The sequence below is a fragment of the Crinia signifera genome, chromosome 4 (assembly GCF_055691185.1).
Source record: "Crinia signifera chromosome 4, ASM5569118v1, whole genome shotgun sequence".
Taxonomy (NCBI): Eukaryota; Metazoa; Chordata; class Amphibia; order Anura; family Myobatrachidae; genus Crinia; species Crinia signifera.
This window is the reverse complement of record NC_139220.1, coordinates 167,979,625-167,997,009: the sequence shown is the minus strand read 5'-3', so window position 1 is coordinate 167,997,009 and position 17,385 is coordinate 167,979,625. Positions and strand designations below refer to the sequence as shown.

Genomic DNA, 17,385 nt, shown 5'->3' with positions numbered 1-17,385 from the left:
GAAGTTTTTCTGGCAATATTATCTGCTCATATTCAGTCAAATGCTTTCAAACTCATTGGACGGGGCTTCACAGTTCAGATGGACAATGACCCAAAGCATCCTGCAAAAGCAACCAACGATTTTTTTAGGAAAATAAGTGGAATGTTACGCAATGGCCAAGTCAATCACCTGAATTGAATCCAGTTGAGAATGCATTTCACTTGATGAAGACAAAACTGAAGGCAAAATGCCCCAAAAACGAGCAGGAACTGAAGACATTTGCAGTAGAGGCCTGGCAGAGCATCACCAGGGATGAAACTTGGCATCTGGTGATGTATTTGTGACCCAGACTTCAGGCTGTAAATGACTGCATAGGATTTGCAAAAAAGTATTAAAAAGTGAAAGTGATTTAGCATTGTTTAGTTTGTCCCATTACTTTTGGTCCCTTAAAAAGTGTGAGGCACAAATAGAAACCGTTGTAATTCCTACACCGTTCACCTGAGTTGGATGTAAATACCCTCAAATTAAAGCTGAAAATTTGCAGTTAAAGAACATATTGTTTGATTCATTTCAAATCCATTGTGGTGGTGTACGGAGCCCAAAATATGAGAAATGTTTTGATGTCCCAATATTTATGGACCTGACTCTGTGTATATGTGTGTATGTATATATATATATATATATATATATATATATATATATATATATATATATTACGGTTTGAAGGCGGCACCCGGAGTCTCATACATACGAATGATACTGCAGAGACGTTTTCGATGTTTATGGCAATAAACATCGAAAATGTTTGATCACACTTCTCTGCAGTATCATTCGTATGTATGAGACTCCGGGTGCCGCCTTCAAACCGTACTATCCTGTGGGACCACAAATCCCTAATCGGGAGGGCACCGGGGCAAGTTCTTCTATACTAGTGGGAGTGCTGCTCACCAACCCCTTTTTATATATATATATTTATATATATATATATATATATATATATATATATATATATATATATATATATATAGACGCTCTTGTAATGACGCGGCACTCCAGACAGTTTCCAACTTGTAGTAAATTTTTATTGAAGCATCTCAGCAACGTTTCAATACGACAGTATTATCATCAGGCTCCCTGATTATCATCATCGAGCCTGATGATAATACTGTCGTATTGAAACGTTGCTGAGATGCTTCAATATAAATTTACTACAAGTTGGAAACTGTCTGGAGTGCCGCGTCATTACAAGAACGTCTGCATACCCTCTGGGTGAGGGCACCCGACGAGAACCTATCATTCGGTGGTTGTGCCCAGCCTTCCCAAGTATATGTATATATGTGTGTGTGTGTATACATATATATATATATATATATATATATATAACAGAGAGAGAGAAGACAGCAGGCACTTACTTATATAGATGTAGCCAGTGCAGGGTCCATACATAGAAATTGCAGGATCACACTTACACAATCCACGGAGCAGCAGAAGGAGCAAAATGCACATGATCTATAGGTAAAGAAAAAATTGTATTTACAATACAAGCATGTTAGTAAAACATAGTTGACAGCCGACCCGACAGCTGTTTCAACCAGTCAGTGCTTGTTTTCATCAGTATTGGTATGCAGTCACAGTAAGTGGGTTAAATGCACTGAGGTGGGCGCCAATCCCTCTGGCCGGTGTATTACAGCGTGTGCTACTGCTGTGTTTGCAGGTTGCGGCCTGCTAAACAACTGTATGGGGACAAATAAACATTGTCGGACATGCCTGTGAGAGATGATGAGGTTGCGTCTGGTGTTACAAATGACTTGTGAGAATGGTAGTGCAGCCACATCAAGAGATATGGCTAGCATTGTACAGCTTAAGCCACTAATGGTACAGGGAAGGCGGTATGTGATATATATATGGAACTATGGGGTGAGCAACCACCATAACCAATGTGGTGGCTGGTTCCTGATAGTAGAGATCAGGTACCTTGCTGCTCCAAAGGTGTCTCTCCTTGGTAAACGTGCTGTTTAAACACTGCTTTAATGGGTTATTCATCAGTGGTCCACTGGTATAGTAGTGTGAGGTAAGCAACCCAACACTTAATGTAATTGCTTTATAATTTAATGCGCCCATTTTTGCATGTGAGGAGGTACATGATATAAAATACAATTACAATCTGACATACTAACATTATGGCCCAAAGTGGGGCATATAACAATGTCTAGTGTGTCCGGGCCCTCCAGACAAAAACCAGGCTCGACTCATTAACCCAGGGCAGGGTATCCAACGTGTCATGGCTTGTCATACATTGATAATATGAGTTATATCTCAAGGCAGGTACATTCGGCCATGCTCCCCATATAAGAGCACACTCAGGGTTTGTACCTGAGCCTTGAGACTAAATCTCACCTCATCTACAGTCATGGCATGTCTAAGAATGACTTTTGATTATAGATAGATTAGATTATACTATTGTTGAGTTGGATTCGGTATGAAATCTCGACGGTCGAAATCCCGACAGGTTCAAAATCCCGAGTGGGTCAAAATACCGACATGGACAAAATACCGACATTTAAAATCCCGACAGATTCAAAATTCCGATATTTAAAATCCCGACAGGGTCAAAATCTCGACATATAGAATGTACAGGTGAAACAGTGTACATGCCTTTCGGTCGACAGGTGCGAGGTTGACATGGTTTTTTTTACAGTTTTTTTTACCCGAATGTTGACACAGTCGACATGGACACAGTTGCAAGTGAACCGCAGCCCCTCGCATCGCTCGCAATGCTTCGGACACGGTGCCTCGCTGCGCTCGGCACACTATTTTATTCTCCCACCACGCCGTAGTGGATGGTAGGGCATGAAATACCTGTCGGTTCAAAAAACAGTGAAAAAACCCATGTCGACCTCGCACCTGTCGACCGATAGGCATGTAGACACTTGTACATTCTATATGTTGGGATTTTGACCCTGTCGGGATTTTAAATGTCGGGATTTTGTCCATGTCGGGATTTTGTCCTTGTCGGTATTTTGACCCATTCGGGATTTTGACCGTCGGGATTTTGACTGCATCCCGTTGCGTTATATCTCAAGGCAGGTACATCCGGCCGTGCTCCATAAAAGAGCACACTCAGGTGCTGTCCGTGAGCCTTGAGAGTATATAAGAATGATTTATAGGTAACAACCCATCTTAAAGTCCTCATTTAGTCGAAGAGGGGACAAGCAGTTAAGATGATTGATCCACTGAAGTTCCAGTTGTAGTAAGATCCTTTCATGGTCATCACCTCGTCTTGATGGTGGAATGTGGTTAATGATGTAGCACTTCAGTTGGTTGACTATATGTCCTTTCTCTTGGAAATGGCGTGCTACCGGAAGGTTGGTCAAATCTGTTGCTGAGGTCGTGGTGCCCAAATGTTTTTTAATAGAGGAACAATGCTGACCGAAACGCTCTTTGAGCATCCTGCTGGTCTTGTCTACATATAGTAGTTTGCAGGGGCAGATCACAATGCATATGACATATTTGCTGGTGCAGTCCAGTCTGAACCTAGGCCTTGTGGTCCCTTGGGTTATTAAAACTCTTTCCCAACTGGAGAAATGGGCAATTGAGGCATCCCACGCATTTAAAGATCCCTGGGGTGAGATTTAATAGGATGAGATTTTCAGAAAGTGAGAGATTTGGTGAGAAATCTCCAGTTTTTTTAAAGCAGCAATCATTTACACTTCAAAATCAAACTGGTTTTGCAGCGTAAATGATTGCCGCTTTAAAAAAACTGGAGATTTCTCACCAAATCTCTCACTTTCTGAATCTCTCATCCTATTAAATCTCACCCCTGGTTTTTGTTTCCTTTGTTTTTTCTGTCTTTTTGGTTTGGGGGACAGTAGGCTTTCATATTTAGGAAGTGAGATCTTCCCCCAAGGCTTCTTCAACATCAGATTTGGAGTATCAAGGAGTCTTCTGGCCATTTGTGACAAGGGCCTTATTCTAGTTCATTCTTTCTGACAAATTCCTTCTTAGATGGACAAAACCATGTGCACTGCAGGGGGGCAGATGTAAAATGTGCAGAGAGAATTAGATTTGGGTGAGTTATTTTGTTTCTGTGCAGGGAAAATACTGGCTGCTTTATTTTTACACTGCAATATAGATCTCACTTTGAAGTAAAACCCACCCAAATCTAATTATCTCTGCACATTTTACATCTGCCCCCCCTGCAGTGCACATGGTTTTGTCCATCTAAGAAGGATTTTGTCAGAAAGAGTGAACTAGAATAACACCCAAGGCTTGTTCCATATCCTCTGGGACTGACCCAGATGATTTTTTTTTTTTTAGAAAAGGACCTTCCCCAAACTGTTGCTACAAAGTTGGAAGCATAGCATTGTTAAAAATGCCTTGATATGTGGAGGCCTTAAAATTGCCCTTCACTGAAGAGAAGGGGCCTAGCCTGAACCTTGAAAAACAGCCCCATATCGTTATCCCTCCTCCACCAAACCTCACAGTTGGCAAAATGCATCCAGGCAGGTAACGTTCTCCCAGCATCCACCAAACCCAGACTCACCCATCTACTGTACCTGCCAAACAGAGAATCATGATTATTCATTCCACACAACATGTTTCCACTGCTCCACAGTCCACTTTCCGTGTGCTTTACACAGGGCTGAAACTAGGATTTCTGGTGTCTGGACTAAGGCAGTAATTTGGTGCATCCCACCCCTCCCCCACCAAAAATAAATAAAAATAAATAAACAACCTATCACATATTGTAATTACACAGTTATCCTTGCAGCACCACAAGTCCCAGCATGACCAGTCAGTGATCATGTCATGGTGCGACTTGTAGTGCTAGGATAACTGTAATTACTCTCTGCTATAATATAGTAGGTAGTAATTAAAGTTATCCTTGCACTACAAGTCCCAGCATGACATGATTACTGACCGTTCGTGCTGGGACTTGTAGTGCTGCAAGGATACTTGTACAGTAGTTACTATATAGTCTATATCCAAATTGCCCATAATTAAAAAAAATATATCATTTTTAAAATCTCTGGAGTGCTGTTAGCCTGCCCATGCATTTACTGCTCTGTAGTATAGGAGGTGAGTGGCATCTGGCAAACTGCACTGAATCAGCCTCCACATGAGGAGATGTAGCTGCTGTGTGAGGTACTGTCCAGCAGACTTCCTTTACCATATTTATTAGGCTAATTCAATTATATGTTGCTCTGTTTAAAACATGTTGCTAGCCAATTGGATAAGACAAAAGGTGTTCTGCATTTCAATATATGCTTTTTTCGTATATTCCCCACAGGATTTTCTTGGTCAGATGTTTTGTACTTTGGGTGAAATAGTTGGATCTCAAGGAAGTCGTCTTGAGAAGTCTGTAACGTAAGTATTTAACTTCTATATATGCATCTGTCCTCTTTCTCTGTTAATGTGCACTTATTCTGAAACTAGATAACACAAAAAGGTTGGCACAGTCAAAAGGTTGACATGGCATTTTTTTTATTGGTGTGACGTGCAATTTACCATTTTAAGCCACGTGTAACCCCAATGAGTGTACCATGTCTACTCGCCATACTTTAAACAAGGTGCCTCGCTTTGCTCCTGCTGAGCTTAGCACTTCTTACTATTCCCAATCGTAGTTTACATGGATGGTAATGTTCAGAAAAAATTTAAAACTTGTATCAACCATTTTAACCTATCGACCTCTTGTCTCTTTCTTCCTTAAGCACTGTCGATCTTTACATGTCAACCTTTAATTCCTTTCAACCTAATGCATGCCGACCTGATGGGGTTGATCTATTTACTGTCGACCTATCATCCGAATACCGTTTGAAAATAATTTATTCATATTACTTTCCAGTTCTGTATATAATTGTTTGTCAAACAAACAGTAACACTTTTTTTTATTCTGTTGCCCCAATGGTGCCATCCTCCATTCCCCCTCGCCCACCCCCAGGACGAGCACTTACTCCAGATGCCTGTGGCAGCTTCTTTAGAAGCAGTGTGCTGCTGTAGGGTACTGTGCCCTACCTCCTTTGCTAGCCAGCTCTCTTTTTACAGATGCATTAATGTACAACTCAATTATATCACATGGGAGATAGATGTATGTGGACCAGCTGTGTGTGTATATAGTCCATATAGCTGACACTCTCATCTGACAAACCGTAATAGCTGGGGTGACAGTCCAAAGCATATGGCTAGTAAAAGTCCATATAGATAAATACTTGAAAACAGCGGAGTCACTCACCAGTCTTGTAGCTGTGTAAAGGTGTTTTTAAACAGGCAACATGGCAAGGTGCATCTTGACAAAGAGGGGTATATTCTTCTGCTGTTATCAAGTATCTGAAATGTGTCAATGATAACCATAAAGATGTGGATCAATTGTCACCATTGTGTGGACTTTTTAATAAACATTTGACATTACATGGACATTTTACTGTATGCTAAAGCGAATTAGCCTAAGGCTTAATTGATCTAATTGTGAAGATCAACAATAGGGGCCCCAACCTACAGCACAATTGTATTCTATATGTCCCCTTATCCCCCATCCAACAGGGGATCTTGTGAGTAAGGCAGCCCCCACATAATTACTTTAAATCCCGGGGTGCGATACAAGAGTCTGCTCTCTCTCTCTCTCTCTCTCTCTCTCTCTCTCTCTCTCTCTGTCTCTCTCTCTCTGTCTCTCTCTCTCTGTCTCTGTGTCTGTGTCTGTGTGTGTGTATATATATATATATATATATATATATCAAATCCCAATATTCCTCCACGCGCTATATTCAGAAATATATGAACAATTAAGTAAATAGGCTGCCCAACCACAATGTTTCCCAAAGGCCAAGGGAACAAATCCCACAATCTTATCCCCAATAGTGGTGGGGTGCCAATCTGTCAGTGTACAGTCCTTATGAAACCAACAATATTAAAATAATGACGAAAATTTCATCCAAGCGATTGCTTTATTTGATCCTTCAATAGACAGTCATAACTCGGAGAAACGCTCCAACACATTTCGTCTTTAAAAATACTTCATCAGGGGAATAACAGGTATAATCTTCTAGTTGATATAGGATTTCCTATTATCATGAGAGAGGTCCTGTGCGGTCCGTGTTGGTAATCCTACAAATGTGATTTATTCCTTGGTAGGAGACCCTTGGATGGTGTTTATATAAAAAGATAGAAACTTTTTCATCGATGGTAGACAATGATATTGAGCCTGTGTCCCCTCTAGAGGACACAGGCGTCCAGACTCTGCTGGCTATACCTGTGGGAGATAGGAGTCCTCTCTGCACTTGCACTTGTACCTTGACAAAGGGGTGATAAAGACCCTGAAACGTTGGTTTGCTTTTCTACTAATACACACGTTGATGAAAAATCCCCTTTGAGTGCCGCTGTTGGTTTCAATCCATATATATGTGTGTGTGTGTGTGTGTGTGTGTGTGTGTATATGCCAACTGCTGGTATACCAATCGACAGTTACAGAAAGGTAATTTTGCTTACCCCTCCATAAACTGTGAATAGAATCAGTCTCCTATGACACACCATATAAATCCAACATCTGCCCCAAAAGTGTAAAGAAAAGTATCAGAATATCCACTAGGTTCCATCCATCTGTTCATCACTTCTGCAAAAGGGTAGTCCTGGTTTATCAAGTTTCCTTACCACTCCTTTCAGGGTATTTCACTAATTCATTTTGCTGGTTAACTCCAGTAAGTGATATACGGCATACCTGTACATCTTTTTTTAATGGGCTTCCTCTACCGCTAATAGAAAACACACAGGATTAATGGTCGAATGGCATTTTAAGGTGTATTCAATTAAATGGCAATTTCTTCAAGTCATTGAGTTCATGTAAACCAATTTACATTTTTACTTAATGATGCTAACATAGGGTACAAAAAAATCTTTTAAGCTAAATAGGTACTTTTTTTATTCTGCTTGACCACCGCTAATGCCTATAAACACAAAAAGTAGCATTGTACCTATTTCATCCTCACTGGAATCATTTTTCCAAGTGTTGTACACTTGCAGTTCATGTATAAATAATGACTTTGTGATTTTGTGCACCATGCCAGGAGGTGTTCTATGCAGTTATTAGGAGCATTCAATATCTTGCAGCTTATAGGGCCAGAAGCACTAATAAAGTGGTGTACACAAGGGCGAATTTGGCAGGCTAACCTTCTAAGTGATTTTGTTTGTGCAGTTCACATGGTATCTACTCAAAATCGCCTAGAAGGTTAGATAAATTCGCACAGTGTTTACCCGGCGGGTGATAGCAATGTGCGGCCCCACTAAGTGAGAGTGATGAACATCCAACCAATCAGCTCCAATAATTTTTTAAACATGCTAGTTAGGAGCTGATTGGCTAGTTGTTTATCATGGTCCACATTATCACTTCTTGAGCTTAGTGCATGTGACCCATGTGTTGTTTATAGATAAGATGTCTATATTTTACCAGAACTACTTTTACTAGAGATTCCGCTAATGACAATGGCACTTCTAATTGATTAGAAAAATCTTTAATAAAAATAAAGCATTTTTTGCTGCATGTGATCAATAGCTTCTTGAAGGATATTAAGGAAAGTTTTGTACAAACTGTGTTGATAATGAAAACAGCCACCTTCTCAGTTAACAGTATTGATTAAATAGTTGAAAGTTGCTATAGCAGACACTTTTGTAACTGGATGAGGACAATTTTAACCCAGACATAGTGGATGACCTCATTAAGCAATGGAATGAAAAAACTAGCTGAAATGCAGTCATGGCAGTATTTGCTTTACCTGGGTTTAAACAAAAACCAAGCAAACAAAAAGGAATAAGACTTTTTTTCACAAGTTGCTATAAATACATTACGCTTGAAGTGCCCAGATAGACAGAAATGAAATTCTAAACGGGATTGTACAGTATATATCCATTTTATTAAGCTAACTATCTACAAGCCTGTCATACTGTAATAACAGAGCAGTAATGTCTGTGCCAGCAGTTGAATTGCTCCATTGGGTGACATCTATGTTTACCCACATATATGCGGAGCAGCTTTAGCCTTTTATTATATAGGATATTTTACAGGGAAGGTCAATGAGTCTAATAATAGATTATTCACTTAGACTACTATTCCTTATAAGGATTTAAGCTCACTGAAACATAGCATAAATAGGAAATATTAAAATGTTCATTTGCATTAGTAGCACAAAGAGCCCTCCAAATAACAGTTCTGCCATATTTTACAGTTTAATATAACTTTGATGAGAAGGAGGAGTCCTCCACAGTGACAGGCAAGTTTTAAAATAAATAAGTCTCCTTAGTGTGGACTTTGAAGACGTAAAAAAAAAGAACTAAATACAAAGAAAAGATGCTGTGAATGCTATTACTTCTGTACTGCAGTACAGGTTGAGTATCCCGTATCCAAAATGCTCGGGACCAGGAGAATTTTGGATAACGGATTATTCCGTATTTCGGAATATTTTAATATTTCAATGATGTATTTTGAAGTATCTTGCATTTATGCTGTATAAACACATAATATACACACAAATATATTTTATTACCACATAAAATACACACAAATATATTTTATTTGTTCAAAAAACAAGGTTTCAAAACGTGAAACAAAATGTGTGTACTATCTCAGCACTGAATTTGAATGCCAAGCAATCATTGTCTTGCACATATATAGTGCCAGTTACATATCATGTCCCCAGTGATGCTGTTACAAATGTCCCCAGTGAGTTTTTAGCAAAAAAAAAAAAATTTTTCACTTTCTGGAATGTCCGTATTTCGGAATAATTCGGATAACGGATATTCGGATACGGGATACTCGACCTGTATCTGCTGATACATGCATCGTCTTTATTTCGGGACCCGGTGATCAGTGCCGCTCCTGGCATCGGCACTGCTCCTATGACTCTTAAGGGTTAGCATCTTGCTTCTGACTTGCTGTGCTGAATTATTTTGGGCTTTCTGGAGTTCTCTGGATACCCCCTTCCCTAATGGCTACTATTCCCAGTCCCTGGCACCACCTTGAAATAAAAAAAAAAACTGTGGTACTTGTTTCCTAGAACGGCACCCACGATTTCCATCATATGGGATCCTAAAAATCGCATCGCATCCCCCTGGAATATTGTGGCATGTGATTCGATTTTTAATTGTACAAGCACCCATGCCATGAAATGTGATGGGTGCTTACAATGAGATGTAACCCCCAATATCCACGCCATCCTGAAGAGTGGTGAGCTCAGCGGTACGAGTCCTCCGACCTTTTCATACCCCCACTATCCCCCACTATCAACGTCGCTGTGGAGTTGATTTTAGATAGTGTGGCGAGCCACCGAGCCCGAAGCGTAGCGAGCCCCATGAGGGGATGCGTAATACGAGCCCGAAGCGTGGTGAGCGCAGCGAGCCCTGCGAGGGGGCACAGATTACTTTACATGTATTCCACGTCCCCTCGCGGGGCTCGGTGCGCTCGCCACGCTTCAGATTCGTATTCCGTGTCCCCTCGCGGGGCTCGCTGCGTTCGCCACGCTGCGCTCGACACACTATCTAAAATCAACTCCACGCCGGCGTGGTTAGTGGGGGTATGAAAAGGTTGGGGGACGCGTACCACGGCCGCTCGCCATGCTTCGGGATGGCGTGGATACTGGGGGTTACATCACATTGTAAGCACCCATCACATCGCATGGCATGGGTGCTTGTACAATTAAAAATCGCATCGCATCCCATTTGCTGGCATGCGATGCTAACAAGCATCACATTGCATCGCACGCATTGCACACCACTCAATAAGGTACATGATGCCATGCGATGGGCGCCGTACTAGGAAACAAGTACCAAAACTGTTGTTACCATGGAGCCTCTGCTTCCTGTATTACAGCAGTTCTCAAAGGGAATGAACTGGGTGCTTTCTGTATTATAGGATCAGATTTGTGGAGTGGGGTCTCCATATTGAATCAATTTGTCCTTACCCATCACATTTTCTACTCTGCCTGTATCGTGTGACTTGCGTGGTTGATAGTTGTGCTAATGGCGAAGCACTGCCAGACATTCGTTGATGTATATATGGAGCTCCTCTGATGCCTCTTCTCAGCCCTTACGGTCCTCTTTCCTGCCTCCATCCGTGGACCCTCATCAGGAGCCTGAGATTACTATAAAATAAAACTGATCCATTACTGCTTTGGAGAAAACAATGTCAATCTAGAATTCTGAGTTGCATAATCCTTTCAAATTTTCTAAAATAGTTTGAACATGTTGGAGAAGCTCAGACATTGGAAGATGTTACTTCTTAAGTGGTGGGACAGTTTACTACTATTGAGTCTCGGATGGCAGCCCGTCAATCCAAAATGTCAGACATTGAGGCATAACTTTGTAGAAATAACGTTTGGCTTATTGGTTTGCCTGAGATGGCTGAAGGTTCCCATCTGGAGGTGTTTCTGGAGAAATGACCACTTTATATAATTGGTCATGATGATTTTACTACCCAGTTTGAGGGAAATTACGCATTATATACCCACCATGGCTGCACCTCCTGATGCTGTTCCCTGCACTTTCATAGCTAAGATCCTACATTTGAAGGAGAGAGATGCAATACTTATTTAGCTCAGCTTAATGGACCTTTGGAATATAATGACAATAGAGAGGCTTTATACCCAAATTTCTATGGATGCAAAGAAGCTTAGATCCCAATTTGTAAAGGTGAAGTCAGGTCTCTGTGACCTGGGGATCTCCTACTGCATGTTGTTTTCTACAAAACTGTGGTCCTGATGGTCAATCTCACCTCTGTGAAACTACCACATGGGAAAAACATAGGGGATGCTCCTTAAGACTGATTTAGCAGGTTTTTTTAGTGGGCCGTGTTTATCTTTACCTGACGCCTTACTTCATTATTTTATTTCTACTGTTATTCCTTTAAATATATTTGCTTAATTGGGCCAATAATTACATGCAATTTTTGGGGGTTAAAAATGCATGAGACTGGAATAAATATAGCTGAAATGAATTCTTATCGGGCAATGTGTATGCCCTATATGCAGGTGAATACAGTCACTAGCTTTCTGTAGGATTAAACAGTGGTGGAACTACTGCCGGTGCACCCAGTGCAATGCATCGGGGCCCAACGGGATCATGGAGCCTGCTACCATCCGCACTGCATACCGCCGCCGTCATTTCCTTGTTTTTTTTTTATTTTAAAGCAGCAGCGGCATGGGTGTGTGGGCCCGCGGCCAGGAGATACGAACCTAATAGGCCGCCGGGATGGCTAAGGCGACGGACAGGCATTGATGCTACCCCGGCATCTGCATCCATGCTGGGGGAAGGTCCTCCTGACTACTGTCAGTGTCACTCAGCTGCAGCATAGCAACAGGCAGCCAATCGCGAGGCTGCCTGTTGCTGAATGTGAGCCAAGAAGACACTGCACTCAGAGTCAGACAGGAAGAGATTGTGTACATGGTTCAATGTGTACAAGTGGCACTACTCTGTGGTGTAATGTGACACTATTATGTGGCCATGCCCCTTCCCCACGACGCTGTTGCCCACCTTTGGCGCACACTGTTCCTATTTTGAGCCAGGTGTTGGGGGTTGAAGCCACTTCTGTATTAGACTATGGTGGCTGGAACCTTTAATCAGGCCCTGGAGGGGGCTGTTCAATAATAATAAAATCTTAAAAAATAATCTTATTAAAAAAAAAAAACAGTCTCAGGTACAATGTGCACAGGATTAATGACATCTAATTTGGCCCGATTTCTCACCCTGATCCATCAGGAACAGGTGAAATCTGCCCAAACCCTGTGTAATGTACGGGGGCCTTCAGAATAACACTTTCTCTTTTTTGAATTATGAGAAAAGGTTTTCTGTGAAAATTGTACAATGACACGAGACAATGACGGATTGTCCCCCAGATTTATATTCTTCAAATGTAAGAGACCATTTTTTGTTTGTTATTAAGAGGAGGGGTTGGGAGCACACTATATTTATTTATCATCTTCTATAGCAGAGGCAGTTAAAACCCTGCATGTCGGCAGGCAATCGGGCCATAATATGTTACCCGGCTGTTTTTCTGGGAGTGTGAGGAAAACGCAGGCGTGCCCATTCGTTTTCAGAGAGGTCATGTGACATCAGCTCCGGCCACAAATATTGCCTGTCTCTTTCACACAAGCAGAGTAGGTTTTGGGTCACACACAGACTGCACACACTGGGAAAATCATTCACTGGTGAGTGAGTTGCGAATGGATTTGTAACTATTTGACGATCAACATGATTTTCGCAAGCCATTTGCAGATTGGCACAGGGTGGGATTTCACTCTGGTAGGGAGGCAGTTATGTGATCACAGGGCTCTGCAAAATCGCAGTGCAGCAATCTGGCCTGAAATAGGCCCTATGTTTGCGTGTTTATCGGTTAAATTAAAAATTACAATATTCACTTGAAATTTGAAGTAAAACAAAACGACACTATGCGTGGTTTTTTTTGTGTGTGTATTTTTGCACCTGGGACCACAACTCACTAGTTCCGCCTCTGGGATGAAATATGATTGTTCTATTGTGTATAGTACACAGAACCTGGGTTCCCTGGTGAAAACCTCCATATCCCTGCCCTGGGTTCCCTGGTGAAAACCTCCATATCCCTGCCCTGGCTTCCACCAACTACCTGGTATCCTATCCCACAGAACAATTATTGTAACACTTATACTGTGCTGCTTTAGTCATGTACACATTATACCGATGTTGCACAAAGCACTGCACTTGTGTCTGTTGTACAGTAACTGGCAAGCAATTAACAGGTTGTGTACTGTATAGACAGGGAGTGTTTTATCCAGGTGCTGTGCAAGCATGTAAGATGTGTGAACTTTCACCAATGAATCAAATAAAGTATCCAAAAGTTTGTGAAGATGCTGAATTTATTTAATGTATTATTTATTTAATATTAATTTATTAATTTATTTTGTTTTTGTTAATTACAGTGCCAGATTAAGCCTTCGAGGGGCCCGGGGCACTTTAGGCAGGGGGTCCCCTTGCACTTGTCATTACTGGCCGCAAACTGCATGGGAGAATATTACACTGTCAAAACACAGAGTAAAGGCAGTATAAACGTGGTCAATGGCCCCTAGCTAGAGGGGGGCCCAGGGGTACTGACCCCTTTTGCCCCTGCTTTATTCCGGCCCTGGTTAATTTGTTTATAAATTTATGTTTAGTGTACTATCTTTACCATTAATCAATGCTTCACAATTCCCTGAAATCTTAGAGGATCTCTTGCACTTTTATACATAAACATACACTTTTGCCATACAGTATTGGTGCTCAGTTGGTTTTTTATTAACTCTGTGAGAGAAGTGCTAATTATCTGCTAAAATGCCAGCATCACTCACATTTATTAAGTAAATAAAAATAAAAAAATGTTTTGTAAAAAAGATTATACTTCCTAAAAACATTACAGGTCATTATGATGAATAAAAATGTTTGCTTGGCAGTTTTCACACCTATTTTGATAAATTCACTTTATGCTCAAAGTCTGATGTATGATATTTATCTTTTATTGTTAGATGATTTTTTGTTAATGACACATTCCTCCCCCTACAACTAGCAGAACTCTGGCCAGGAACATTACAGAACTTAATTCTGCTGGTATTGCAGTCACTGATGTTCCCTGCCCGTTTGGATTGGTGAAAACAACGCTGTGTCCAGTTGGAGGCTGTATTAATAAGTACACTGTTGGCACTGTTTGCATTTGCATCCTCCCAAGTTGTCCATGCCAGGAGAAGCAGCAGAAGTGCATCCTCAGCCAAGAGTTCTGCTAGATGGGAGTGGGGAACGTGGAATGTAATTTAAAGCCATTGAAAAATAGAATAATGTTTTATATTTATGTACACTACAAATTGACAGTGTGCCTTTCTGTCTGCTGCTAAATAATGTTCCACATGAAAATAGGTTCCTGATTTATGTCTTTAGTGTGGAACATAACTATGTTTCCTCTGGGAATGCCAGATATGATTTCCATAATTATACACATTATGGGTGAGATTTAATAGGATGAGAGATTCAGAAAGTGAGAGATTTGGTAAGAAATCTCCAGGTTTTTTTAAAGCGGCGATCATTTGCACTGCAAAACTAGTTTGATTTTGCAGTGTAGATGGTTGCCGTTAAAAAAACTGGAGATTTCTTACCAAATCTTTCACTTTCTGAATCTCTCATCCTATTAAATCTCACCCAATAGGTCTGATTCAGCATGGATCGCAAAAGCAAATTCTTTCTCTAATGGACAAACAGGGTTACCAACAGCGCCGCCAGGCCCCGGTAAAAAAAAAAAGTTGTGACCACTGGAGGGGGCGTGGCCATACCCCCTGTTCTAAAAAAAAATTTTTGCATGGGGTTCGGGTCGGCCATCCGTCCACTCAGAGAGAGAGAGGACTAGCTGCTGCTGTCTCTCTCCCCCTTCAGAACACAGCACTGAGCACCATGTGCTAGGCTGGGGAGAGGCTGTGCTGCAGCGGCAGCCTGTCCTCTCTACTTCCACTGCCCGGTTCCCTGCAATGGGGGAGGGGCCTGGATAAAAGTACCTGCCCCCCCTCTCTCTCAACGCCACTGTGGACAAATGCACAGCACTGCAAATGCATTTCAGGTGGACCAAATGTTACGTGAGTTAGATTTGGGTGAGATGTGTTTAAACTGAAATCTGAATTGCAAAATAAAACCGCCAGTTTTTACCCTGCACAGAAACAAAAAACTCACTGAAACCTAACTCTCTCTGCACGTTACATTTGCCCCACCTGCAGTGCACATTGTTTTGCCCATTAGAGAAAGAGTCAGGCCCCATGCACCCACTTCTCATTTTCTCATTGGTTTCATTGGTCGATGGAAATGGAAAGAAATGCTTTATTTGTAATAAATACATGTGAAGACTGACGAGTGCCTCTTGTTGCTGATTTATTTAAATATATATATATATATATATATATATATATTTGAATAGACCTGTGGTTCTTAAACTGTGGATTCCCTGTGCTGGAGTTACAGGATCAATTCAAATTATCAAGGGTCAATGTAATTGCTTGTGGATTTGGACAAGCAAACAAATCCTATCCCTCGCCACAAAATTCTGATACAAAGTTTGGGAACTCCTGTGACAAAGTTTGGGAACCACTGCAATATACAGTGAATGATTCAAATCTATGTCATACCTTACAACTGTCCTGATTTTCGTAGGACAATCAACATGTATTTGTGAGGCTGGCAGTGTCCCTCGGTGGGGAGGCAGTTAGGATTACCCCTCGAAACATGCTATTGATGTGAAGTGAATTGGTGCTGATACAGCCTCTATTCACTTGGGAGAAAGGGACAGAGGGCATGGCCAGAAGCTCACCGAGTGCTGGCTATGCCACTACAAAATGAGAGTTTGGCTTCGCGATTCCCAGAGAGCCATGCCTTTTTCCTGGGGCCGCACACCCTTTTTGGGAAAGCACACAGGAAGGCCTCAAGGTGTCCCAGCTACACATATAAACTATTGGTAGGTATGCTATATGCATGCAGAAAACATACTGTACAGATAAAATGCTTTTTTAATGAGCACTATGCCAGAATTTATGTCAAATGTAAATATTTATTAAAATAATTTAAAGATAGCTCTAGTAAAATAAAATGACAAGGACAGCAATCAGCCAGTAAACCTCATACAGATGACACCTCCGGCCCTCCTTCCAATGTGAATTCCTCTTGCCTCAACTGCTTAGCCCCTCCCTCTTTCTTTTCAATATTTATACCTTTATTCACTTGAAATATTTAATTACTCATAAGTAGAGACAGGATTATATGCAACATAAAAAGCTTGAAATATGCATGCAAATATGCATGACAAATACTTAAAATATGCATGAAAAGTGTTAAAATATGCTACATTAAATAATAAAAAAAGTAATTTTTAACTTAATTTAGCATAAAATTAGTTGCAAATAAACCTAAAAAATAGGCCCACAGAATCTGCAGATGTCTAGTGCTGTACACAGGATTTTTTTTCTACCTGGCAGCTACATCATACTGCAGCGTCCAAAGCTCTTCTTGCATCAACTACACGGACCCTCGTCTCCAGCGCTGATGGATCAAATGTCAGCATAGCGTGTGAGGGCGGCGCAGTGGAAGGCTTCCTCCCTGCGCCACATACTCCCTGCATTTCCTCCGCGCCGCGTGATGTCACAACCCTTCCACCCGCCTCCTCTGCTGCAGAAGTCTGTCTCTTGGTGTAAAGTCCCAGGCCAGGGGCAGGCAAAGGTTCAGGAGCTTCGTAATGGCATCCGCCCTGACTGACTTTTATCAACATGGATTGGCAGCCTAGAGCAGTGTCAGACATAGCGTAGATCCAAGGTTCCCCACACTGCGCACATATTGCCCCAGCCTGCACACTCTACCACTACCTGGCCAGCAGCAGCAGGGCAAAGCAGTGCTGTG

General features: G+C 41.5%; 1 protein-coding gene across 1 annotated transcript in view; it reads left to right on the top strand.

Moving 5' to 3' along the window:
- The window catches only part of CPNE8 (copine 8), a 315,213-nt gene that overhangs the window by 158,065 nt on the left and 139,763 nt on the right, over positions 1 to 17,385 (top strand). Inside the window, exon 6 of the mRNA XM_083182933.1 lies at positions 5,270 to 5,346. Within this exon, the coding sequence (XP_083039059.1) occupies positions 5,270 to 5,346 (77 nt within the window). The remainder of the gene's footprint in view (positions 1 to 5,269; positions 5,347 to 17,385) is intronic.